Raw genomic sequence first — 26,991 nt, 5'->3', positions numbered from 1 at the left:
ATTTTAACCTACTTAGACCTGAAATCAACATCATTGAGCTTATACGCTGCATGAAATTGACATTTTGCTGGTTTCTAAGTGAAATCAACCTCCTTGCCGTCATGCGTTAACGTGAAATCAACATATAAACCTATTTAGACCTGAAATCAACATTTTTTAGCTTATACGTTGCGTGAAATTGACATTTTGCTGCTTTCTAAGTGAAATCAGAGTCCTTGCGCTCACGGTGGGCTGATCCTTTGTTATGATAAACCGAGGCGAGACTTCAACTTATAACAAAGGCTTGGCTTGGTTATTATAACAAAGGATCGGCTCTGTTTATCATAACAAAGGCCCAGCTTCGTTTATTTGAAGGCCTTGGCGGGAAAAGGGCGTCAGGTATTTTAATCAAAAGTGAACTTTGTCGAAAAAGCTCCAAATTTTGCATGCAGTTTTGTTTAGGTATGTTTAGCAATGTCTCGTAGTTTTTTCGCTAAGCTTCGTTTCGTTTTTGAGATATTGCGTATGCAAAAAAGCCACTTTTCCTAGCGGCGTCTTTACAAACAAAGCAAAAACCAGCGGGAAAAATACAGGACCATGTTTTTCTATTACATTGAAGGCCACATGCAAAAATTCAGGCCCTTTCGCGAAAATTTTTTTTTTCACCCAAATCGTCACTTAGCATGGTTTTGCACTCACCCCTTCAATTATAAATATAATGTCCCACAATATAGCATAAGTGGAAAACACAATGAAACTTTCCAAGACGAATTTGTGCAAGTTAGTGGCTACGATAATTTTCTTTTTGACTTATTGAATGAGTAAGGTGCTCATGCTTCACTACTGATGCACGACCAAGCCTAGTCATCTGTGGTTTTCATGTTTCCTTTTATTAATATGCTCTCAGTAATTTGTAAACATCAGAAAAAATCTATACAAAGAAAAACAATACGAAAACAATACTCTATTAGATGTTATTGTGTTGGCCTTTTGTCCATTTGACCAAGGTAAAATTGAAACCTACAATCATGGACAAAAGCCCTGAAAGAGACATGTTTCATTGAATGCGTGAGTTTTTCAACCTCCAATTTTCACATTTCGACCCCCTCTCCCCTTTTCAATGTTGTAACCATGTGACAGTGTCCATGGAGCGTATTTCAACATTGAAAAGGGGGAGAAGCAGTTTGGCTATCAACAAAAAAGATGTTTTTTGAAATTACAGAAGGACGCCGATAGAAAGTGTTTGTTTTGCTCAAATGTGTCAACACTTTTGTCCATGATTGTGGGTTTTTGTTCGTGAACTGCGTGGGTTTTGTTTGTGAACCGCACAGTTTCGTCTCGTTCTTCTTGCGGGCACTGCGCCCATTCTGCCCTTGCGGTTCATGTGTTCTGATGTGCATAAAACTTCAGCCGGTACTGTATCAAATGTATCAGTGTTTCTATAGTACTATTTTTAGCCATAACATCATCTACATGTAAACTACATGTGTACATCTCTACAGCTCTGTTTCATCATGGCCTGGTCTACATTATCTTTTGCACATGTAGCTACAGCTATGTAATCCACATCATATTCATCAAATTGTGAAAACTTATAACTAATTTTAAAGCAAACTTGAATCACATCCATAGAGGTCAGAATTTTTTGAATGATTACCCTGTAGACTGCCGACTTTCCTCCAAAATTGTAACAAACATGCAAGACAAATATAGCCAACACACTTGTCTCTGAGTATTTATGCCCTTTGAAACAGACTGTACACACAAATTAAGATTTTTTTCTGCCTACTCAGTAGACTGCAGTCATAGAGTGCTTTGGAACTGACCCTGTCCCCAGAAGCTCCTTACTTTCTATTCTCCTTTTCAAGGTTGATTTTTTACCTTGCCCCAACTAACTGCCTCTATGTCTCTGAGGATGGTGCTGCTATCGACCTTCACTAACTGTTAAAGCTTGTTACTGAATTTTTATGTCTTTTCAGTGATCGTTACATCTTATCAGAGATTGTTTCAGTCTGTTACTGCATTATTATACCTCAAGTGTCATTGAATATTATGTGCAGCTTGTTACACCAACAGTTGAACTTCTACTAACAGCCACCTCCTTACAATGGGCATCCCTCTACAGTGGCCATACATTTTCATCCCAATTGAGAGATTCGCCCTTACTTAACCCCCTAACCATGGTCACCTCTCCTCAATGGCCGGTGAACTATGTCCCCAGTGTGGCTATTGTAGCAACCCTCCAAGTTGCGACCATTTTAGTCGCCATGGCGACTAGAATTTTGGAGCTGGTGACTAAAATTAGAACGCAAGTCGCCAGCTCGGCGACTAAAATTAACATGACCTATGCATCAGGAGCTTGAGTGGACTATCATCCGGAGTGAAAAGAAAAACGTTCTGAGCATTAAGAATTCACTTTGCAAAGCTAGTTGTTGTGGGATTTTCACCAACAGAAATGGAGACTGAATAAAATGAAATGTTACACGGTAAACAAAGATCAAGGAATTGCATTCAGTTGAGCTTGGGATGCGACGAAATTTGTTCCACTCAACTGAACTTTGGCACGTGACAATTTTACCTGGAAGTATGAGAAAACACATGCAATCCGGTCATTTGCCATCGAAAAGAAGAGGAATTGCAAAAGCTTGGAAAGCTCGACGGTGGCAGGATCCACAATATATTTGAGAAACATCCAGATGTATTTGAGAAACGTATTTTGTTTTAGTGGACACGAAAATACTTGACTTTACAGCAAACTTGATAACACAAGCACGGGGGATTCTATAAATAAAAAAAACTGTGATGAAAAGCGGCTCGCAGTCGTAAATAAATTTCACTTGTGTGAACTAACCTGGGTTTATTTTTAAATTGTCAAAGATTTCATCAATAAAAAATATCCGTCTTAGTGATTGCCCCAAAACTTGTGAAAGTATTTTCGCGTTGAGTATTTGCGTTCCGCGGTTCGCATATTAAATTCAAAACGACAAACAATTTGAGCATGAACTTTTCTGTCCATTTCAATACAGTCTTTAATTTTCAGATGAAGTTTTATATCGTTTGCTTATTCAAGCAGAAAACGAGGTTGAACATTTAAAAAAAATCATGAGCAATAAGGTAAAAATAGTGTTCACTTTATGGTCTTGGCAAGAATTTGATGCAGCCTTGATAAACATTGGAAAACTTTCCGCCATTCAACTGCGAATGAGGTTATCTTATTTTAACTTGGTATAATCTGTGTCGTTTGCACTCCTCCTGTTGTGTGAATTATAAATGATATACACAAATATTTCTGTGTTTTGTGAAGCGACTTTTTTTCTTAATTTTCATTTTCATTTGATCATCAATCATTCCAATAACAGCATATTTGAATCAACATTAGGTAGTTCTTTCACTGAATGGGACTTCAGTTTACTTGGTGGTTCAAGGAAAATGTTATTAATAATACAGTTAGATAATAATAAGATTATTATTTATTGCTGCGGAGCGAGCGTAGTGAGCGAGCAGCAACATAATCAGGATTTAAGAAGAATATATAGAAGGGGGTACGAATTCTCGAATTCATCACTTTTTACCAGAATGCATTGCAGTTAACCAGACTGCACTGCGCCACTTTTACCGGAGTGCATTGCGCCTCGAACAACAAGAGGATGTCATACTCATCGAGCCGTCGTCCTTTTTCGCGTGGATTCCACTGAGAAAGTTTGCTCTGATTTACCTGTAAAGCGATGTGAAGGAGATCGTGCTTGACTTTTACAACTCTTGCTATGCGGTATGTGAAAGTTTGTAAATGTGGACGATTTATTGTGACATCTTAATCTTAGTATGTCATTTCTCAGCAGTCTCGCCTCCTTCGTCGAATTCTTAAATGAAGAGAAATCGTCGTTACTAAAGCCTGTAGAATAATTAAAACAAACTAAAACCGTCGAACACACTGATTTCATATATGTTGCAATCTATTCCTTTTCATCGAAACATGAATTTAAGCTAAAGCTTGAGCATTTTCACACATCGCGATGAACACGTTCTCGACACAGTCTGTCAAGTTCTAGAGATATTTAATGCGTACCAGTACAGAATTTATAAGTTAGATTTCTGCTCCTACACTTTCCATATCTTTCGATTTTCGCAATCTGGTAAAGGGGAGGCTGATGTGTATCGTTTTATGTCCAAACATACTTCAGATAACAATGTGCTTTTTTGTCTCAATCCTTTGTCACACCTGGCCATCGATGCGTCATCATGCATGAAGTTGATGCATACAAGGACAGATTTTAAGTGACACCACGATTTGACACTACTTTGAGAAATAACAGTTAATTTAAGTCTTGAAACGCGCAGATAGATGAATCACGGCATTAAATATGTCACTATCAACAGAATGTGCCGCAGCATTACTATCTTTTAGATACCCTAGTTATTAATTAATTATTATTATATGGCTTTGGCTTGTGGCCGATGTAACGCGCGCTCTGATTGGTTAATTGTCACTGAATTGTAGGGCATTATTCTCCCATAATGCCCACGGGCCGATTACGGATTATGCAAATTAGGAAGAGCCCGGTTCTGAAAATTCAAGCACATTGAAGCGATGAAAGCCGATTAAAATCAGTACGAGAATATCAGTAGCTAAAAGTTTAGAGATATTTCTTTAATAAAATTTATATAGATGACTTACCAGTCGGTAAACTTGGCGGGCACTAGTGAAAAACAATCAAAGTTTGCCTAGTCTTAAGTAAAGCTAAAATCGCTAAGTAAAAAACACCATCGGCAGACTTGCCATGCATCCTGAGCAGAACACCACAAAGAAACTTATAAGTTATCATCTTAGTCACAGCAATTACCGAAGTATTGAACTCCATCAAAGTTCTCGTCAAATAGATTCCCTCGCTTTGACACAAGCAAGTGTTAATCAGCTTCCAGGATCATCAGATGTAAACAATCAGGCGGTTTCTGTCAGTAGCAGTGTTTCTGATAACTGCAGACATTCACAAGGCTTGAAATGTTCATCCATAAATCCCAGAATGACGAAGGCGAAGATATGTTGTCGAAAGCGAATGCGAAGATCGAGTTGAGCTTATTTTGAGCAGTGCATTCTGAAGCATTAGTATTTTCTTTCACCGAGAGACGGTTGGTTTGGACAAGTTTGAAGCACTTGCTGTCTTTTCTATATGCGTTGACGTTTCGCCCCAAAAGTCGGAAAAACTTCCCCATCAACTTGTGGTACCACGATACTAAAATACGTTTTTGAGGCTGTGACAGTGACTTTTCCGTAAAGAAATGAGTGTTTTTAACGGAATACGTAATACGGTGGTGAAATTCACTGACTGTGTAGTTTTGCCCTAGGTTTGAGACGATGAATGAATCGGTAAATGCGGGCATCGCCGGATGTAAATTGACGACTTCCGCTTGAATGATTTTTCTCTTTACTGATGAGCCATAAAATAAACAACTTAATAACCTCGACCATTCGGTCGTTACGGGAAAATCTCAAACCTCAGCCTACCGTATTGACCGAGCGATAGCGAGGTCAATACGGCAAGGCCTCAGTTTGAGATTTTCCCGTAACGACCTCACTCTCGGTTATTAAGTAGTTATTAATTTATGCATGTATTTTGGCGACTAAAATTTTTCACTGGCGACCAAACCTGAACAGTCAGTGGCTAAACGGCCACTAAGGAAAAAAGTTAACTTGGAGGGTTGTGTAGAGAGGTTTGACTGTAGTTAGACAGGCCCAAACCACTAGCAGTATACACTGTAGGGCCTTGTAACACTCTGAGTTAGTTTTTCCCTAGAAGGACTCCCAAGGTCACACATTCTGATTAGCTGGGAATGGGTCATCTTCAATTGGCCACTTAATGAAGGTAACAAAAGATGTAGGTTTTAAAATTTCTGACCATATCTGGAAGCCTGGCTTTCAATGGCAAAGAAGTGGAGGTGAGGGTGGAATGTGTGAAAGGAGGGGTCAGTTGGATGTAAAGCTTAAGGGGAATGAAATAGTTCAATACCTATCCTTGTAACATTTCCAAATGCAAACAGTCATGATCAAGAAAGTAGAATGTCCATTTCAAAGATGAACTACACTTGCTAACCATACATTTTCAATAGAGGTTTTGAATTGAACACAAATCCCGTGGTTTGTACTTTGCCGAAATCAATTCCAATCAAGAGGGAAACAATACATATGTATCACAGAGCCAGAACAAAAGTTTGGTCAGGATGTTTAAAATGTGATAAAAGTAAACAGAAATGAAAAAGCCAGTAGCGGTGAACGGAAGTTTGGGATGTGTAACATGTGACATAAGCTATGTACATCCAGAATGGTTTTAATTCAAAGGAAGAGTGTTCACAAAACAAAGGGAAATCGATGTGAGTTTGTACAGCAACAAATGCAATGTTTGAAGTGCTGTATGCTTATCATGGTTTTATGGGTGGGTGGCAATACCTTGCTGACAGAAAATGCCAATATAAGAGACCACATGTAATTAAAAAAGCATATAGTTTTCGACAGACAACCATCTGTAATTACATCAAGTGGCTGGAGAAAGATGACCCATATTGAGCCAATAAGAATAGATGACATTGAAACCCATTCCACAGGGAAAAGATGTAGCAACTCAGAACTTAAGATGGCCTCACTGGTCTGGATTGGTCTAATACCTTTTAGTATATTCTCAGCTCCGACTATTGCATTTCTAGCTCTCTGATTGGCTCAAAAACTCCGACTATGAGCCATTAGTCGGAGTTTTACCTTATATGGAAAACAGTGCGCCAAGTTTAAAAATTTTCCGCTCTGTAAAATTGTTGAAATAAAAATCGGCAGCAAAAACCCGATTAAGAATATACTAAAACAATTATTCCATTCGACCTTGTTGGATATGAAGTGATCATAACCAACTCGCGCTACGCGCTCGTTGGTTATTTATCACTTCATATCCAACGCGGTTTCATGGAATAATTGTTAATTAGTATTTACATACTAACAACCATCTCTGATATTTAAATGTTAAATGAATGTACCTACTTGAAAGCAGTAGCAGTATTTGTTGTTGTCGAATGCTGTATCATCTACAAACTCCACAGCCTTCACTGAGCTTAAAGGAATGGTCCCTTTGCATCTTCCCCGTTTCTGACAGGAGATATCGGAACATGAAGTTTTGTTATAATTTTTTACACTTTCTTTCTTACTGAGATGCCTAAACACCATGTGATACAAAAGTTCCTTACTTAACAGTAACATGTATTAGTTTGTATGTTTCATATGGTGATACCAAGAGTTCAACATAGAAATGTGCCAATTTCAGTTTGAAGAATGTTAGTAAGAGGAAAATGACTAGACAGTATAAGGTGGCATGTAACCCTTGCTCTCAAAATTGTGAGGTTCCTATGCCTATGGGAAATTCCAAGTGGGAGGCTGGGTCTCAAAAGCCAAATGTTTTACAGGAAAGTTTGAGCTGGCATTTCTGGAGGGATGGGAGGTTCAAACCAAAAAACTCTCTATGGAAGGGGTATGGATGTTTTCGGGAAAAACGTAACCCAAGGCCTGTGACAACTCATGCCAATATAAAAGAGTACTCGTGAGAATATGTATTTTAATTTACAGCTCTTTGTAGTGATTATTAAAACAAGTCTGTTTTTGTGTATATGATATTTGTTTTTATTGCTTTAAGTTCCTTAACTCTATTGTGTCTTAAAAGAAGCAAAATTTCATAATGAAGCCTTTTAGAAAGGAGATTGAATTGTTTCAAAGTCTAGCTTTCCCTTCATTAAGTTCAGAAGCCCATAAATTCTTCCTGGTCTTGAACTTGTGAAATTTGCTTCTCCGGTGACACACAAGAGTTCATTGATTCGCCAACAGGTTATACAATCATTTCATAGCACATTCTCAAACTGGACACAAAATCATAGTGTCTGGACCCTGGCTAGCAGAGGTCTTTTTCTTGCATGAAACAAGATGCTTTGGGTCACCCAGAGGCAGACACTACAAGTGGCAAAATTGTAAAAAAAATATCTGAACCCGCTCAGAGTGCCATGATTTACAATTCTTATTGAACTTTGATCTTGTTTAGGGACCGTTCATTTTTTATAAGGTAGGGGGGGCTGGTGGGATTTGGGGGGGGGCCATGCGAAAAAAAATGGCTTTCGAGGGGGGGCCATCCCAAAAAAATAAGGGAAAAAGGGGGGGTCACGTGAAATATTTTAGGAAAACTTTAAAATGGCATAATGTTTGAATATCAAAAAAATTGCTATAGAATAAACATAGAAGGCAGGATACAAATTTATTACAAACTTTCCTTCTGCTTTAAAAAAACGTTTGGCGACAAAAAGCATTTGTAGCTACTGAAAAGAAGTATTTTAAAACACTATTATTTTCGAATGCAACTTTCACTGGCACTCATCTTCATCTTCGCTGTCGTCGAGTTCTTCGTCGCCGCTTGTGCTGCTATGGGAGTCTCTTTCACCAATGCTGCAAGAAGCAGCAATGCTTTCCGTCAGAGTGTACTCTTCAGGGAACATGAAGGTGTAAACATAATCTCTGACTTCCTGCTCAAGGTTTGTGGTGAAATAATTCCCTTCCAAGAGCTGTGTGATGTATGGCCCATCTCTTCTAAATAACGACGTGGCAACATCCTCAACTTTAATACACTCTTCCGGGACAGCCGTTCTAGGAGGGTACACAAGGCATTGTGGAAGATCATTTCCTAGCGGGTTTCCAACACAGATTCCACAAACTCGTTGGACGTTGTTTTCAGTCCGCTTCCTCTTTCTTTCATTAGACGTTCTGTGGTTTTCTTTTTTCCTTCTCTTTTTGTTGATGTGCTGTTTGAGTATGCCTTTGAATATGCTGTTATAATTGCTCTTCTTATTTTCTAGTGCTTTCATGTCCTGCGTGACCTTCGTCAACTTAACTTCTATACATTTGATCTGTTTTACATTAAAACTGTGGGTAAATTCTTCGCCCTGCTTTAAAGCAAGCCCATTGGACTGAAAGAGTGTGGAATCGTGTTCCTTTACATCTTTCAATATGACATTCAACTTTTCCACCATTGCTCTGTGCTCTTTGATGGAGAAGTTCACTTTTCTTCCATCACTGGGCTTCAACTGGTACCCTGGCATGGAAAACTCACTCGCCCTCTCTGAACAGCCATCCGCACTTAGAAAGATTGCTTCTTTTGCTTGTAAGATGTCAAACTGCCTGGATCGTTCAGCTGTAAACCTTTTCTTAAACGACTCGTCGCTTTCGCCATTATTGCGCATTTTGGAATTTTGCGCATTTGAAAAGCAGCAAGAGTGAGAAAGTAAAGGTAATTGTAAGACATTCATGCTTGCAGCAGAAGAGTCCTCTCAGAGCTGGCCAACCAACACTGAGAAATGCCAGGACATTGACACAAAATGACAACAGGGCAAGTGCTGACAGCAGTGAAACGGATGAAAGTGACAATGATGAGTATGACAGTGATGCCATTGACTCTGGGGGAGAAGATGACTCAAGTGACGTCATTCTTGCATTCATCAATTCAGATGAGGAAGATGCCAATGAGAGGCCAAATGCCACACGCTCAGGGCGAGCCATGACTAGGAGATCCGAAATTGACTTCTCTTTCTTTTGATTTGTTTTTTAAACAACAGCTCTCTGTAGTATAGAGATTGTAATTATTGTCTTCATAGTGAGCACAATAACGTGAAGTGGGGGGATAATAGAGAAATATTAAAAAAGTTGAAATCTAAATATTGTTTGTTCAATTTTTTTTTTTGGGGGGGGGGTCATCCCAAAAAATGACCGCTATAAGGGGGGGCCATGTGAAAAAATTGGTAAGCTGAGGGGGGGTCATACGATTTTTAAATGGTGCTTCCGAAATCCCACCAGCCCCCCCTCCCTCATAAAAAATGAACGGTCCCTTAGCCAAGGATATGTTCCGTTGCACAAAGGACTTTTACCATTGGTGGTAAATGACCCTTTTACCATTGGAGAAGGCATTTAGTGACTGTAAACGACATTTCCCAAGATAAATTTCCAGGGGTAAATATAACAGATATGTCAAAAAGATTACATGAAGCCCCCATGAAATTTACCAAGGTAAGTTGCCAAAGTGTTTTAATACCCAAGGTACAAGGGCCAATCACCATGCTCCACGTGACATCAACATGTAACTGCAAAGGAAAAGTTCATTTCCTTTGTAGGCTTCACTTGTGCTGTCGCCAGAATCAACAACTTTGACACCATAGATATGGCAGGATTTTGGCAATGATGCGAGTATCTTGTGTCTTTCAGATGGCCTCTCAGCCAGTTCACTAGACTGGTTATTTTAACAATGGCTAAAATCAAAAATGTTCTCATCCTTTGCAGAAATTTGAATATGCATACTGAACTGCTGTTAAATGATTGTATTTTTCATTAAAGGAGGTCACTCCAAAACCGTGTATTTTTTTTCCATCACCAATAAAAAGTTCACATTGAGTTGAGTTGCTCACCGTTTTTTAGCTTCTGAAGTGGATGCAATCCCAGTGAAAAAGAAGTGAAAAGTTCAACACTGGGAGCTGCCATTTTGAAAGGATCCTGAAGGCCAGGCCACATATCGGTGATGTCATTCCGTCCGTGAGTGTGTTTGTTCTTTTGAGCTTCAGTATGGCTGCTCTTGAAGCCAGAATGTGCTAGTGATTCCGCGGGAGATAATAATCAAGTTGAATTGAATGATTAGTTAGAAAATGCTCTGTGGTGTACTTGTGAGAGATGTGCAACCATACCGACGCAAAGAGAATGTGTCTGTTGCCGAGAACAGCCGGAGTAGGTCACCAAGATGGAAGGTACATTTTGCGGTATAATTGCAATGGACGCAGTTAGTGGTTTATTTCTAATTGTAAATTGCTCTCAGAATTGAACTGATGGCTTAAATAAATCTCCAGTTTAGTTCTTTTGATCTGATTTGTCTTCATTTTTATGTTACTGGTGGTTCAATGCGGAGGGAGTTCTGGTATCACAGAAACTGACGAGTTTTCAATGGGGTGTTTAAATTGGGCAGATGCTTTCCACCTCACAAGTCTGTGTTTTTACTTGTAAGATTTGGAATCTTTTTGCTTGTGTTCGTACGTGTTTGCCTAGGTTGCTTTACACTTATGGACTACATGGACTCTTGTGAAATACACAGTGACTTTACATGTAAGATGCAAAGTGAAATCAATGTCTCTGACGTGAAATGTGAAATTGACGACATTCCTTATCAGTACCTAAGATTTTTTGCAAGAATTGTAATTTGTATTGTTGTAAAGCTAAGCATATGCAATAAATTTTGGATAGAAGAAAAAAGTATATACAACTTTTACATGCATAAACCAGCAGAAGGAAAATAATGTCTCTGCAAGTGTGTTTTTCGTATCGCATATGTCGTGTTTACTGGTATTGTTACTTGACAAAGCATGCAGTAAGATTACAGCTTCATTTTTTACCGTAGCACTGCTTTCATTAGCAACTGTAATTCCCAAAAATAATGTGAATGAAAAAAACTGTCCTTAATTAATGATGAATTGTGTTGATAAAATTGAAAACAAATTGCAACACATTTCAGACAAAATATTATTTACATGCGGATATGGGATTTCGCTATAGCAGGAATTGTTATCAGTAATTGTCAATATATAGATAGGACTGATGTACAATTAGCTACTTCTTCCGATGTATTTCAAATCAAATAAGACAGCATTTAAAATTTGTAAGTACTTTAACTCATCCCTGGCTGTCAAGGCCGATTATTAAACATGCTCTGCGTTTTCAGCTCACACAAAAGATTTATAAATCGAAAAAATGCTTTTTCGATAAAAGGAAACTGAAGCAGGTAGTCTGACATGTAATTTTAAAGAAATCTGCAGGGCATTTGAAGTTTCCACGGTACCCTAAGAAATTAATTAATTCACCCAAAAAAATGCGTGCAGTTGTTATGCATCAATGAACACGAAAACACGAAAACCTTGTGCCAGTCTATGAAAAATAATGAATCAAAGCTTGCAACATGGAGGCCTTTTTAAACTACTGGTAAGACTGGTAAATGAAGAATAGAATTTCATTCAGCCATTTTCCCTGTTATTATGAAAAATGCGGCAAACTGATATATACATGCAAAACCCGTGATTCACGCAATTTTAGCGTCTTATCGTGAAAATATATTAAGCCTGAAGGGTTGAAAATTTTTGGCGACTAAAATACTTGTGCTGGTGACCAAACCTGAAAACATAGGGACCAGCTGGCCCCAAGGTTTTTCCTTGAAATTCGAGTCCCCGTCCATCAAGGGGCTTCAGTTTCTTGCGCAGAAATAATATTTACCAGATCAAGTCAATGACAGTTCTGCCAGGCAAAAATATTTTTAACAAATGAAAAGTATAACTGATAGCTACCTCTTTTCATTCCTTACGATGCGCCTTTAATATGAGTGCTTGCCTTTACAAGGGCCTTCCGTGGAGAAATTGTCGGAAAGCATTTTTCAATGACCTACTTCTTGTGTTTCCACCCACAAGCTCAAATCGGTATTCAGTTTTGAAACAGTCATCTGTGAAATGCTCATTGCACACATACACATTTTTGAGGTTTTTTGGCATGAATCTCTCATCCCGACATAGCTGCTTGAACCAATTCTTTGGCAATGTTTTGTTCTTTGTAGGCAAATTAAGGAAAGTCACTCCTCTTTCCCTATACTTTTCAGTTTGGGTTTTACAGCCCGGGACCCAACGTTTTAGCTCACAACTGAATAAACGAATTTAGAACAGAAAAGGAGAGCTTTAGCCTTTGAGCTTCGTGCCAATTCGGACTGAATGATGTCACGGATATGCGGCCTGGCCTTCAAGATCCTTTCAAAATGGTGGCTCCCAGTGTTGAACTTTTCACTTCTTTTTCATTGGGATCGCATCCACTTCAGAAGCTAAAACAACGGTGAGTAACGCAACTCAATGTGAACTTTTTATTGGTGATGGAAAAAATACACAGTTTTTGGAGTGACCTACTCCTTTAACCGAAACAAGACACCCATTAATTACTTCTGGTCGTGAAACGAAGATTAACCTGGACTATCCAGTTATGTACTCTATCCTGGATACCAGAAATTTCACCCCAATGTCCACAGCTTTCATGATGAAAAAAAAATTCTTTTGATCAACAATTTATATAGTTATAAGGCCTCACACTTACACATTTTTGAAAGGTAATTTACATGGTTGTGTTACCATGGAGTTATGAATAACCGAGCAATATGAAAACACTGTTATACCAAGCCTTCCACTCGTGTGAATATAACTTCATTTACTGACACACAGTCAGCAAGTTCTCTATTTCCTTAAAATCAATCATGGTCGTCCCTAACCAACACATACTTTAAATTAATTACGAAAAAGCAGAGTTTCGAAACTATCTATTTCTGAGAGAAAAAAACCTGCTCTAGCAGCTCACGTTTTATAGCTTACATTGAGTTAGAATCCTCTTTTAAAAAATCAAACATGAAAGCTTAACTGCGAATTTCTGTCAGCAGGAAAGGTTCCATTACAATATACTTGCAACAAAACAAACATCTATACACAAAATGACATTTTACACTGCATCGCACTGTTACTTCTTGCGGATAACGAATTCACAATACATTTTCCCAGGCTTACCTCACAACTTCCCTCAAAGTAATTGAGAGTTTTAGGTGTTAGAACAAAAACACGTTCTTTCCAGTTGACAGATGTAAGGACTTTCTTTCTTCCTTGGGCTCGTTTCCACATAACAGAAACTTTGAGCTCCCTTTGCTCTCCCTGATCGAAGTACATAATGCCCAGTTTTTATTGGTTCCAGTTACGTATATAGCGATATACTTGCTATTCCAGTTACCATGTCGCATAACCTTGAAGGAGCATCAAAAGAGCAACAACAGGTAAAGACGAACCGGAAGGAACATCACTGAAATGAGAAAGACTGACCAATGCATTCTGGGTATTTCTTTCAATTTTCTCAACCTTGTCCCCAGGGTCTTCTCCACTTTTCCAAAAAGTTTGTATGATACCCTCGATGTGCGCATATTTCGCGACACTTAAATTCCGCGATTTTGCGAAATTTTGTGTTTTGAATCACTTGAACTTCGCGTTTTCCTTGTAGTTCCTTGGCAATGTTACTTAAATATGTCCTTGAATTTAGTAAACCGACTTCATCAAAGGTACAATACCGTCAAAATTAACAAAAACGCAACGGCGGGACTGTGTGTTAACAGTAACATAATCTGAGTCACTTAAATTTCGCGTCATGTTATGTTCGCGACACTTATTGTTCGCGTCACTTTACAATTTGGCGATTTTTTTTTTAAATCGTGATATTCGCGAAATTAATGTATCGCGAAAATTTCATGTAATAAGGTAGTGACTAGTTTGGATTTGAAATTCGATCAAAAATTGAAAACTTTATTTATTGCGATTTACTAATGACTACTACAAAGAATAAAAAAAGCCATATGGACGATCTGTAAAGGAGTCAAAACCCCATATAAAAACAGACCATCAAAAGGGGACAAAATAAATAAATAGAAATAAATAAAAGAAATAAAGTTTTAAAAATAAAATAAAATTTCCCCCCCCCCCCCCCCATCTTTCTCTGCTTTTCCTTTAAAAAGATACACTGGTATCCTTTTACTGTCGTTCTAGAGTTTCTGTACGCAATACATGACATACATGTGTAAGCGATTTTGTTTTCAGCCCTCTTCGAAAGAGACACTATGTAAGTGTCATACGCTGTTCTTTAGAATATCGTATGACACTTACATAGTCTTAATCGATTTTAGTTTCACCCGCCGTTTTTATCTTCTTGGTACATGTGTTATATAGTTATTTTAACAAATTCAATGATGTATCTTAGTTTAGTTTTAGTTTTAGTAAGTTAGCCCATTTTAATGATAAAATATAATGTCACATCAAATACGGAATTATGCTGGGCCGTTATTATGCCGCAAGAAAAAAAATTTACCTTCCTCCCCCCGCCCCCGCCACGAAACAAACATAATTTTCTTAATACTATTGGTAACACAAAAGCGCAAGCAATTTAAAAGACAATCAAATTGAGATAACGACAGATGACTTGTCGAACAAGCAAGATTTTGAAATTACAGTTCCTAAATGAGTTACCAGTTGCTGAGTATGAACAGCATCAAGCAGTTGGCAGAGGGGGGGCCCCTGGCACTTGTAAATTTTGTAGAGAGTTTTTGAGTTTGTAGAGAGCTCTAGAAATGTCTGGAGGAGTTTGTATATGGATTTGAAATTCGCACTAGAGACGAGACACTCGCCTTTAGTATGCGTGTTAAAAACACTAAAAGGTTAAACCAAAATTGCTCAAATGGCATACAGTAGAACTAGAACGATGAGAAAAGGATACCAGGTAAGGCTTTAATGACTTTATTTTCGCTTTGTAAGGGAAAAGCGGAGATTGTTTTCAGAGTATTTAACTATATATCACCATACGAACTCACATATAGAGCTCCATATTAACTCGACGAATAAAAACAGCCAATCAAATATCAACTGCATGACAAGGATGCTGCGAATATATCTAGAGAAGCCAGAAGTTCACTTTTGATGTTATTTTGGTTGTCAGCGGGCAATCAGAATGTCTTATTCGTAATATCCTTCGGCAGAATATGAAGAGTGAAAAAGGCATAAAGGAGACCTGCTTGAATTGGATCAACTCCTTTGCTTTTCTCTCCTCCATCGACACTAGTTTCAAACACGGTGCAGTGTTGACGGTAAATGATGACAGACGACGAGTCTTTTTTGAGAAACCCTTGTGACGTCACGACCTCTGCTGGAGGATTGCTGTCATCGGAAGAACATGGCTGACTGTCGGCGAGTGTTCTTGGAATGCTCTGGTGAACAAGTTTTCACGCACAGAGAATCCTTCATTTGGTTGAAGTGATCTTTGGAAATACGAAAGCGCTCGGCAGAAGCCATATCGGCGTTTCGATCTGTTCCATGGCATGAAGTTTAGGGAATAAATTAAATTCTACAAAGATGAACGAAACAGGCTCTCGACCTGGTACTGGAATGACTTCACCACGACATCCTACGCACCAAGCTGTAATGGATAGATTACGCCAACGTTTCAGCCAGTACAGAAAGCATCATTATGATTGCCAGAATAAATATGCGCAGTCGCTGCCAGCTGTCCAGGACTTGGAGAGACAAGAGGCATCGAATTTGCACAAGCGTGCTCTAGAATGCCGCAATAGAATGATGAATATGAACGGGAAGGCATCAAAACAAAATGACGGCGAAGGCAAAGTAGAACAGCAACAGCAAACGCCAAATGGGCTCGAAAAGTCGACGAACGCTATTTTCCAGATACGCGAGGTATGCTTTCTTTGTTGCACGAAAGGATTTTTTTTGTGTAGAATCGATTTCAACGGACGTTTTGATCGACGTTTATTATAGTCTGTTGTTAACGGTACCCAATTGTTTAGTTTATGCACAGGCGGTTTCGCGTAAAACACGTGTGACTTTCCATATCTTGAACTGACTTATTTTTCTCTCGTCTTGCCAGCAGCAAATCTTATTGAAAAAGAGGAAACACGAGCAGAATATGAACAGTGCACAGAATTCGTACGTACCATCGAATGACGACAACCTTGGAGGGGAGTGTGCCAAGTTTCAGAGACAAGACGGTGGTTTACTTCTACAGACTCAATCAGCAGAAGGTCCCAACGCAGTCGTTTCGGTTAATCAGCCGCATCAGGTCGATCATACCTCAACGCAAGTGCATCAGTCTCCTTTTCACTTGGGTAATAATTCGTTCGTCCACGATGGTTCGAGAAATGCATCCAGAATACCGACCACAATCGGCTCAGAGACTTACGCCAGTAGAGGTCAGGGATTGTCATCCTCTTCGTTGGCAACTCCAGATTTTAAACAGGAGAAAGCTGTAATTGGTTCGTGCGATGAACCCACACATTCTAATAATGGTTCAGGGGCTGTGGTCAACGGATTACCAGCAGGTGAAGAGTACATTCGACAAGAGCTCATCCATTTTGAAAACGTTATCAAACGCTTTAACGAGGATAGTGCACCTGCGACTCCACAGCCAATTTATCATCAAACCGCTACTGAAAGAGCTTCTATGCCTAGTGTTGACGATAATAGAAATCAGGTGCCAGTAACTCAACAGGGAAGTCACCATCCACAATCTCTTCAGCTGAAAGAGATTGCCCGAAAGTCACAACTTGCTCATGCTCAGCAAGTTATGCCATTCATGGACAGCCAAGATAGACCAAACCCACAATATCAACGACAGCATACAACGCAGTATACCTTAGGCCCAGCAGGCCAGGAGTCCCCCAGCATACAACATCCTTACTCAACTGGCAAGTATCCTGAAGGTATGTCAGTGATTTCAAATGACCAACATCAAATACTGCAAGACCAAAACCACCATAGGCAATTTGAATCTTTACAGTATCAAAGGGTTCTCTCATCACAGTCACAGTTGATGCAGCAACAGCAGCGACACCACCAACAAAAACAACAACCACCTTTTTATGGCTTTTCTCAGGAAAGTTTGCCATCTTCAAAACTAACCCACATGCCATCACAACTTCAACAGCTATATTCTCAGAGATTTCCAAGTCAGCCTGTTCTGCCTACATCACAGGGAACAGGATTAGTTAGACCACTACCTTCACATGATTTAGCAAGGTACCCAATGCCTAGGTCACAAGCACAATATCAGCGTCAAAGCTCAATGCCGCCTTTACAGGGTCAAGCATTCCAAAACTCTGATTCACCATACCAACAGCAAGGAGGTGGCTTCCAAGGAGACATGCCTGGCTTTGCAAATGCTGTAGACCTAACAAGTACTTACCATTATCAAAGGCGAAACTCTTTTCCAATTTATTACCGTAGTAATAACCAACCTTTAGAAAATTTTGCACGTGGTATGCAACACAATTTGGGATCTAGTCAAGCCAGTCTTCTGAGAGGCGTTTTGCAAAATCCTTCCCAAAATACTCAAGGTGACAGAGACACCTTCTTAACTAATCCTAACATGATTTTGCCTTCTTCTACTACTATGCAAACAGCACCTCTTTTAACTGGAAGGCCCCCGTCAGCAAATGGTGATTTAAACTCTGGTGTTGCAAGGTCACAGAGTTCCTCCATTGTGTATAGAGGCAATGTTCCTCACCAGCAACAGTCTATATCGGTTTTGCCACATGGAGATGAATTTCAAACTTCAAATAGTACAAGAAAGGTGACTTCTGAGAGCAGTTATTCTGTTTCAAGTAGAACATCTGTCCCAGCAGCAAGCAGTGAGACACATTTTGGTGCACATTCACCACTCAGTGCACTGGATAAAGCACCCTCATTTACCTCTCTTCTGGAGCAGTCTGCTATTAATCAAGGGAATTTAGAAACCACATACACTGGATCAATACCTAACTTGGATTTGCTTGGAGAGCTTTTAGGTCAGTGATGGTAAAAGCAGCGATTTGCTATGAAGATCTGTGCTTGTTATTGCTTGTATTATGTCCCAGACACGTTAGCAATAGGTTATTTTAGTTTCACTCTGTCATGAGACATTTTAAACGCCCATCAAAAGTCTTGTTGGGGTTTTACATACACTTCCATATTTGCATTGAGAGAATTTTTTTTAATCAGATTTGCACTTATTTAATCTGTACATCTTTACTGTGCTATTTAACCAGGGTAGGAAAAAGCCCAGGTCTGATTGCCCGGGCCAAGTGAATTAAATGCTCTTGGGCAAGTGAAAATGGAAGTTTGATGGTCCAGTGGGCAAGTGAAATTAGCCTCAGTAATCTTGTTAGTGATAATTTCAATCAACTTATGATTGCAAAATGAACAAAACAGTGAGTTGAAAGCATGGATAAATTTAAAATCCAAGTATACTGTGCTCGCGTTTGTTGCACGCCTTTGGGCAAGTAATATTTTAGTGAGGGCAACTGAAAACTGAAATGTACCAGCCCACTGGGCAAGTGGGTTTCAAAATTTTTTCCCGTCCTGGACTAACTCATGTCCAAAAAAAAAAGGACATGAAATCATGCATGGAGCACAAATACTTAGGTAGAACATGCAAGCAAGTAAAGCATTGGTACCAGATACATAATCTTTACCTGCAGTTTACTCTTTTAAATATTAGGTGATCCTTTTTTAGCTCACTCCTTTTACTGTTGCTCTTAATTTTAGGGGAAATAATCTAAATCAGAGAAATTTTGGTTATTTCATGTTGCAATCCAATTTTTCTACAAATTCAGGCATGTACTACGTAGAAGAAATACCTAGAAGTATTCTTCTGTAGGGCTAAATCTTCCTAAAAGAATGATATAAGTGGGAAAATGTTGGTCAATGGGCCTGTTTGTGGTGCAATGACTACATCCACCTTATCTTATCTCTATTCCAATATTGCTGTACATCATGTTACACAAAGCTTCTACAGTGCAGTCTTCAAACTTTTTGTTTATGTAATAGGACTACATGCTGTCCAATTTGGAAATAATTGGATGAGAAAAATTCCTCTGACTGCCAAATTGGACTAGGCCTACAACCTCGTCTAATTTGGCAGTCCTAACTGATGTGGCATTGACGCAAGCAAAAGGCATGACACTAAAATTCTGACCTTGTTGCAGTGAGTATTGTGATCTGACAAAGTGACAAAGTTCTAAATCTGTTTTTTTGTTGATCCAAGCAACTTTAGTTGGATTTTGTTTGCATTCTGTGATCTAATCTGCCAGTTTTGTTTAAGTGACCCCACTTACTGAGAGTACACTGTAAGCACAAATTTTCAGGGGTTTTTTGCACACTGTTTATAAAAGATGTCTTGTAATATCCTTATAAGTATGTGACGTTGAAAAGATAGAGTGTTCAAAATACAAATTTATTTATTTATTAATGAATGAATGATTGATAGATAGATAGATTGATTGATTGATTGATTGATTGATTGATTGATTGATTGATTGACTGAAGGAAGGAAGGTTTGTATAGGGTGCTCATTTACATGCACTATTCAAAGATGTGCTCAGTGACCAATGTGATAACTTATTTACTTTCAAGTTGGTCACCGTCTTATACAAGGTTGCTTGTTGGCTCTTGTAGTATGTATTGTTGCATTAATTCAATTATTAGCAAAAACAATGTCTCATACAATTAGCCAAGTCAAAAATCTACATATAGTGTTGCTAGAGAACTGGAAGTAATGAAAGAAAAGATTCAAGGTGAAATGGAAAAAACTGTGAGATGTATGGAAATTAATGAATCACAAGTAACCACATAAGAGCAAATTATAAGATATGAAAGCATAAGGTAGCAAAATTTATTTAACACGATCCAGTTCTGGTTCTTTTTTGCGTAGTAGGTGTATAGTGCTTCCTTTCATAACTGATATTGACAGTGGCAGACAGCAATACTATATCAATGATGTCTTCTGCACTTCTAAACTATGGGAAAATAGAGTAAGCCACCCTAAGTGAAATTTGTTTCCTCAACATCATTAAGTCATTCACTCTCAACCTTCCTACAAGTTGGAGTCAAAACAAAGAGATAAGTTAGGAATTAAACAGTCCTTGGGATTAAGAGTCAACAAATCAAACTAAATATTTAACAAATTATTAACTACTCAAACGCAATTTTTTATAATCTACAACTACAGAATATAGCAGCTGTTTGCTTGCCATTGCATCTGGGTGTGAATTATTTTTCTATCGATGTAGAGCTGGAAATTATAGAAGCATGGTTCTCCTAAGTTGGGATTTTTTTTTTTGAAAAGCTGAATAAATTCAGACTACAAAAGCTGAGGAAGGACTTCTGAGTTCTGACTTCCAACTTCTGAGTTCTGATTTGCAAGTTCTGAGTTCCAGCTTCTGACCTCTAAGTTCTGACTTCAGAGTTCTGACTTCCGACTTTAAAATTTAAAGGACTAATTTTCCATATGCAACTTAATTCCCTGGAAATCAAGTCAAACTTAACCAAATCAGTGTCATATTAACTCTTGTTCTTAGGGCATCGTAGCTAGATTAAGAACCCGTTGAAGCCAGTAATAAAAAATCAGGAACTTGGACAATTCTTTTAAGATCAAGATCTCCAATTTATTGTTTACCAAAATCCTGATTCCTATACCCTCAGTACACTGCTTGAAAAGCATACCCTTGACAGGAACACATACTTAAGCCCATTTATGTCATTTCCCTTCCAAGGTTTGCCAAGTTGGAAGAATGATAAATTAGAAATATGAATGAAATATTGTCTTCATTCATTTGTGAACATGTCGCTGAATTGAAAACAGTAAGATGGCCATTCACTTAACTGCATATTGCCGTGCATTCATTACTGCTGTGTAAGTGCTGGTGTCCTGTTGTATTTTCCTTTTTTCGCTTTTGGACAAAGAATTCTATATTCTAAACCAAGTAGAAGGTAGTTTTTGTATGTCCTATAAAAAATGCAATTGTAAGGTCTAGAAAAGCTGATGAATGCACTTTTCTAACAGCTTGTACATCCACTAGGAGCTCTTTAGACACCTATGTGCATTATTTTTGTACTCATAAAAAATTGGACGAGTTTAATGACATTCACCCCAAAATGATCTTATATACAGATTTTTCTTAACACTTGCCACACAACAGGGTAAAGATCAACTTTTGCCAAAAAGGCAATAAGAATGGGGGGGTCACTGGGCTCATTTTCAAGATAAGGTACATTCAATGAAGAAAAATGTGTTTATAAAAGTTTTGGTCATGTTAAGATGATCTTAGCTTACAACTGTTAGCAATAAAAGAAGCTTAGTGAAATTTAGATCAGGTAACCATACTCGAGTCAATACAGCTAAGTATATTAAGTGAAATTTGTAGCTGATGTCCTTCCTTCAGGTATAATAGACCTTGAAAAAGAAGGCATATTAGTCTTGCCCATTCACACTTGAAGAAAACTTTGGTAGTAATAGAGCAGAAATGGCGAAAAACTTGCAACTTTGCACATACTGATTCTTTTGTTTTTTGTTAACATGGGAAAATCATTAAGGGAAATGATCTATGAAAAGAAAGGAGGGGGCCACTGACCATTTAAGAGAGTAAACTGCAGGTGAAGTTAATGCCACTGGTACCAAGCCCTATACGTGCATGCACGTTAGATGTATGACATGACATGACGTTTGCAACAAGAATTTCGTGCACAGTAAGGATTCACAGAAGCATTAGGCGTATAAATGTCCTTAAACAAATGACCATATCTTAATTAGCATAGATTTTTACAATTTTTCTCCTTAGTTTTAGGTTTCATTAAGAATTTATATTAAACATGAATATCACAATTGTGTTTGACTAGATTTCCAAACACCTTGAAGTTCATCAAAAATAAAGACTCCGCTATTTGTCACATTTTCAACTCTCTTCTTGCCGTTTGGAAATGTGGTCAAACACAGTTTAACGTGTTTCATATCATATTACATGGAAAACCATCCTCTACTTGGTAAATGGACTATAGACTGAAATGATGCCATAGAAATAATGTTCAAAATGCAGGTGGAACCCCAAACTGCAGGCAAGTGGACATTTTCAGGGGTTTCATTGACGTTTTCACCTGGGTGGCAACTGGTTTTCACAGGCGGCAAAACTATTAGAACTGAACGTCTTCAGAAGAAAAACTTTCCACTAGACGGTCAAACCAGGTGGGAAAAATTGTCCTTGCACGCTGTCAGTGCCTAGTGAAACTCCTGCATTTTATGGCTTATTTTTTAACTGTATGAGTGGACCATGGTAAATGTGGTTGATTTGTTTTTTTTTTTTACAGTAACAAAAAAAAAAATCAGTACAAAACCACATATTTTCATGAGGTCGCATGAGGTAATATTTCAATTTGTGAAGTGGATGAATTGTTTGTGACATTTCACAACTTGTCAATTTGCATTTTATGGAAAAGTCATGCCAATTTTTCAAGTTTTTCAAAATTTCCATTTTACTGTGTCAGTTGTAAGTATGGTCCACACTCTCATCAACCATAGCTTCAAATCAGTGAACACACAAGAGGTCTCTCACCAATTACAACTTGATTAGTGGATAATGGTTTGGTTTATTGTTTAGTATAGTATTTGTAGGTGTATTATATTTAGCAAATTAACAAATATATTAAATTTAGAAGAATTAGAAATGAGTAACAAAGCAGTTTTTTTAATTTGATGTCATAAAACCAAAGTCCAGGTTGTCATGATGTAACAATGCATAGGAAAATGTGTTTGAGTCAGTGGCAATTGGTTTTGGTTTTACTTCTGATTGGTTGAAAAAAAAGTGAGGTGAGGTTTTAAAACCAGTCACTAAACATAGCAAAACCAAAGCAAGTGTGAATAATACTTTCAATGCTCCAGTGATGTTCTCATTGTAGAACTTAAAGTAAGTGCTGGTACCTGTAGATAGTTTGTACACAATAGCCAGTTGGTGGCCTGTGCACACATAACACATACTGTGAAACAAAGTTTTCAAAGTGCATCAAACATAAGTAAATCTTTTACAGTTTAATGTAATCTTTTTGTATATCAGTGTACTCTTTCATTTTTTTCCCTACAGCTGTTAGAGTATTTAGGTCATTGATCTAGTAAAAATATTTAACTTGTAGAATAGAAAAGAATCATCCCAGACTCGCGTGGATGTTAAGATAGGTAAAGCATCTGAATTAAGATCTTGTGATGTGCATGGTTTGTATTGATTGAATAGCTGTCAAGAAATTAGGTACTGTATGTCCTCAATTAAATACCATTATAGTTCTGAAATTGAAGTGTAAAGTGTGGACTGTATCCATTTAAGATTTCTAAGGTGATTGAGTAGAAATGAAATGACTTCATGTTTGAAAGTACTGCAGTACAAACTGCTTGTTGTGGCTTTGCCATTCCTAATGACAAGTTGCTTTGGGGTTGAGGTGAAAAATTATCTGCCTGGGAAAGGGTGATAATTGTCACTCTGTTTTCCTTCAATTGGCAGTGATAACTTAATGTGCAATTTTATTTGAGGTCTTATAGTATAATTATAGTAAAGACTGTTTTAGCTTTTGTTCAACTAGGATAAACTACTATGGGTTTTCTTGTTTTACTTATTTTGGGCATTGATATTTCCACAGTATTTATCGAATTATCCTGTGAACCACATCGGCTGAAATTGCTTTTACCAATAAACATATGTAAAAACGTTCAGAAATTAAGCCTCCTTTGGTTGCTTACCTTGTAACGATCTTGTAACCAGCTGAAAATATTTGATGCATACAATGAACAAAACCACTGAAATGAGAAAAACCACTGCAATCACAATAACAATGCAGAAATGAGCAAAATGGACCATAACAAGTGAAATCTGTTTCCATTGTTGAGAGCTATGTACTGTAATGGACTAACCTGAGCATTGTTCAGGCTAAGCAAAGTGCTGTTCAGGCTAAGCAAAGTGCTGTTCAGGCTAACCTGAGTGCTACTTAGGCTAACTGGAGTGAAAGCAGACTGCTGACCTGAAGACCATCACTCCAGTTAGACTGAAGAACACTGATTGGGTAAGCCTGAATAAATACTCAGGTTGGCCATTTCCCTCAATGTGGTCATTTTATTTTAGTGGATTTAGTACCATAACACACGACGTACAGATGTTATTTAAGCTGTAACTAATGGTTAAGGGTTTCTGTGGAAATTCATCAATCAAAATCTCTTGGTGTGGTGGAACCAAACATGTTAACTTCATGGTATCCTTTTTCTACTTTATGCCATGCAGGTAAATATCAATGAATTAAATAACAATGCCTACATTTTCCTTTAAATAGTTTGTGAATGATGAGTTCATTTAATAAGACTAAATAAGTACCAGTAGGTATTTTTAAAAGTTATCAGTTTTTGAAAAAAGCACCACAATTAAATTTCCTTGTGTGACCCCATTTACCAGTTACTCCTGTTAACAATGTTCTTTGTTTTTCATTAACTCAGGCATCATATGAGTTTTTATTAGTTACTCTCTATGCATTCACATTTTGATCCCTTAGCCATGCTCTGACCACTTATTTGGGGCATGACATTAGTACGCCTAACCAAAAAGAAGTTCAGTCATTTTGCTTTAATTTATGTGTAATCACAGTTAGATCTATGGCTTTTCTCTATCAACATGAATCATAACTGTCTTGTCATACCAGCTGTTCTCACTTTATTACTGTTTTCTGACATACATGGATGTGTACTATAGTAAAAACCTGCATCTACGCACAGTACATATTTTTTGGAAGTCTGGCTAAATAGGTTCTTGTATTTTGGGGCAGTTATCAGCAATTTAGGCTAAGTTGGTTCTTAATTAGTATACCTGCCAACTTTTTCTGAGTTATAGGTGTGAGAGTTTTATCCTGGGAGTGCCGGGTTTTTTGAAGACGACACGAACATATCCAAAGATTCCCAGATATGTCAAAAAACTTCCAAAGATGTCCGAAGTCTTCCGAAGACAAGGTTATCAAAAAATGCTTTAGCCACACGGACTGGAGTTAGCACACAGTTTCCCACCTTATGGACTGAACCATAGTTATCACTGAACACAACACAAACTTTGGTTTTTTGATAGCTAAGCTGACGCATGTGCCGTTGCCATGGCAACATGAATAAACATAAAGAGACCTTTGTTTATTTGCAGAAAATCTAGTCATTAGATTTTCTTTATAGTATTTGCACACAACAAGCTTGTAACGATGCTCACAAGTCACGTGTAAGTAGTAGGCCTCCATTGGTCAGGGTTGACCATGGGTAGCATCCTAGTTGTATGCTTGGCTGGAGCACTGGTGTCTGTGGCTGTAGAGGCCGATGCGGAAGTGATAGTCTCTGTTGCAGAGGCTGCATTTGTGTTCTGTCTCTGGTCTGTCGAGGCTGTCACTTTGTTTGTGTAAGACTCTTTGTTTGTGTAAGACTCTCTTGTTTATGTAAGACTCTTCAATATTTCCATACATTTCTTCACCAAACAATCAACATACAAGCAGACACACAGCTTGTATGGGCCCCTGTGCTCCGTCGCTAGTGAAAACCAGCCTTAAGGTCGTCTACCTGCACTGAGATTTTTGTGAAACTTTGCCTATCGATTGTTTATATTATAGGAACTTAAGTTTTGAAATAAAAATGAGGGGTCCCCATGTTCGTTTAGGAGTAACAGCACCTTGTTTACACCCAATAAATCCTTATAATAGCGCCATGATTGTAGTCACGATTGCTTGCTAAACTCCGACGCGTCTAAAATACTGGTAGCTGGTGACTGGTGACTGGTGACTGGTAACTGGTAGCTGGTCACTGGTTACTGGTCACTGGTCACTGGTCACTGGTCACGGGTAATTATTGACTGGTAACTGTTAACTGGTGACTGGTGAGTGGTGTCTGATAGATTTGATACCGTGAAAGTCCCTTGATGCAGTAAACTAAGTGTACCTTAGTACACTTATAAAAAAGATTATTTGTCCACACACACGTTTTTTTTTTTTTTTTTACTGTAAATTTTGCTACATTTAATACGAAGTGAAGTAAAGTTTTCATCCATGATTCCTTCTTTCGTCACTCAAGTTATTCATTCAACAACAAAATTTAATATACAAAGGTAAATGGTAGTGGGTGGCGGGTAGTGGCTGGTCATATTTCACCACGGTTGTAATATGATTGCACGGCGCTGAATATTTCTGTGTCAATTCTGTGCACGTCAAGATTGGAACGATTGTCGCTGACTGCGCCCTCTGAGAAATGAGTTTCGACTATGAGGTAAGTTTTATAAACACAAATGCTAAGAATAATATCTTGCAAATTGTGTGTTGGACTAATGCATGTGATCATGTCGAGTATAGGGGTCACCATTCTTTTAGGCGTTATGGTACTATTGCTAGTGGGGAGACTTGTGACGTTTTCCGTTCAGCCAATTCAGTTAAAACATCATTGTGATTAGTTTTACTTGTTTGTTACTGTTAATGTTAAAGTTATTTCAAAATCAATAGATCACGTTTCAGATGGATCAATTTTTTACAACCAGTATAGAATTA

The 26,991-nt window shown here is 38.1% G+C and overlaps 2 protein-coding genes across 3 annotated transcripts in view; one reads left to right on the top strand and one right to left on the bottom strand.

Annotated features, from left to right (window-relative positions):
- Positions 1–13,928, bottom strand: part of LOC110062387 (tyrosine-protein kinase BTK-like) — a 68,956-nt gene extending 55,028 nt beyond the window's left edge. Inside the window, exons 1-2 of the mRNA XM_089273506.1 lie at positions 13,612–13,928; positions 7,001–7,105 (exon numbers count right to left, since the gene is read on the bottom strand). Of these exons, the coding sequence (XP_089129632.1) occupies positions 7,001–7,105; positions 13,612–13,767 (261 nt within the window). The 5' untranslated portion in view covers positions 13,768–13,928. The remainder of the gene's footprint in view (positions 1–7,000; positions 7,106–13,611) is intronic.
- Positions 13,929–15,777: 1,849 nt separating this feature from the next.
- On the top strand, positions 15,778–24,158 carry LOC110062386 (uncharacterized). Of its 2 annotated transcripts, none has more exons than XM_020769268.2 (2): positions 15,778–16,326; positions 16,520–24,158. In XM_020769268.2, the coding sequence occupies exons 1-2, from the start codon at positions 15,988–15,990 to the stop codon at positions 18,437–18,439; spliced, it is 2,259 nt and encodes a 752-aa protein (XP_020624927.2). In that variant the 5' UTR covers positions 15,778–15,987; the 3' UTR covers positions 18,440–24,158. The 2 variants fall into 2 exon arrangements, with proteins under 2 accessions (XP_020624927.2, XP_020624926.2); XM_020769267.2 differs by having other exon boundaries at positions 16,517–24,158.
- The last annotated feature ends 2,833 nt before the right edge of the window (positions 24,159–26,991 follow it).

The sequence above is a fragment of the Orbicella faveolata genome, unplaced genomic scaffold, assembly GCF_042242905.1.
Source record: "Orbicella faveolata isolate gen_17 unplaced genomic scaffold, um_ofav_v1 contig_35, whole genome shotgun sequence".
Taxonomy (NCBI): Eukaryota; Metazoa; Cnidaria; class Anthozoa; order Scleractinia; family Merulinidae; genus Orbicella; species Orbicella faveolata.
Note: the sequence above shows the minus strand (reverse complement) of the source record. Positions and strands in the feature narration are given on the sequence as shown.

Excerpts from the sequence above, each read along its gene's own strand:
- LOC110062386 (XM_020769267.2), top strand. The coding sequence starts at position 15,988 with ATGAACGAAACAGGCTCTCGACCTGGTACTGGAATGACTTCACCACGA. Across the intron at positions 16,327-16,516 it reads CTATTTTCCAGATACGCGAG|CAGCAAATCTTATTGAAAAA; the intron begins GTATGCTTTCTT and ends TCGTCTTGCCAG.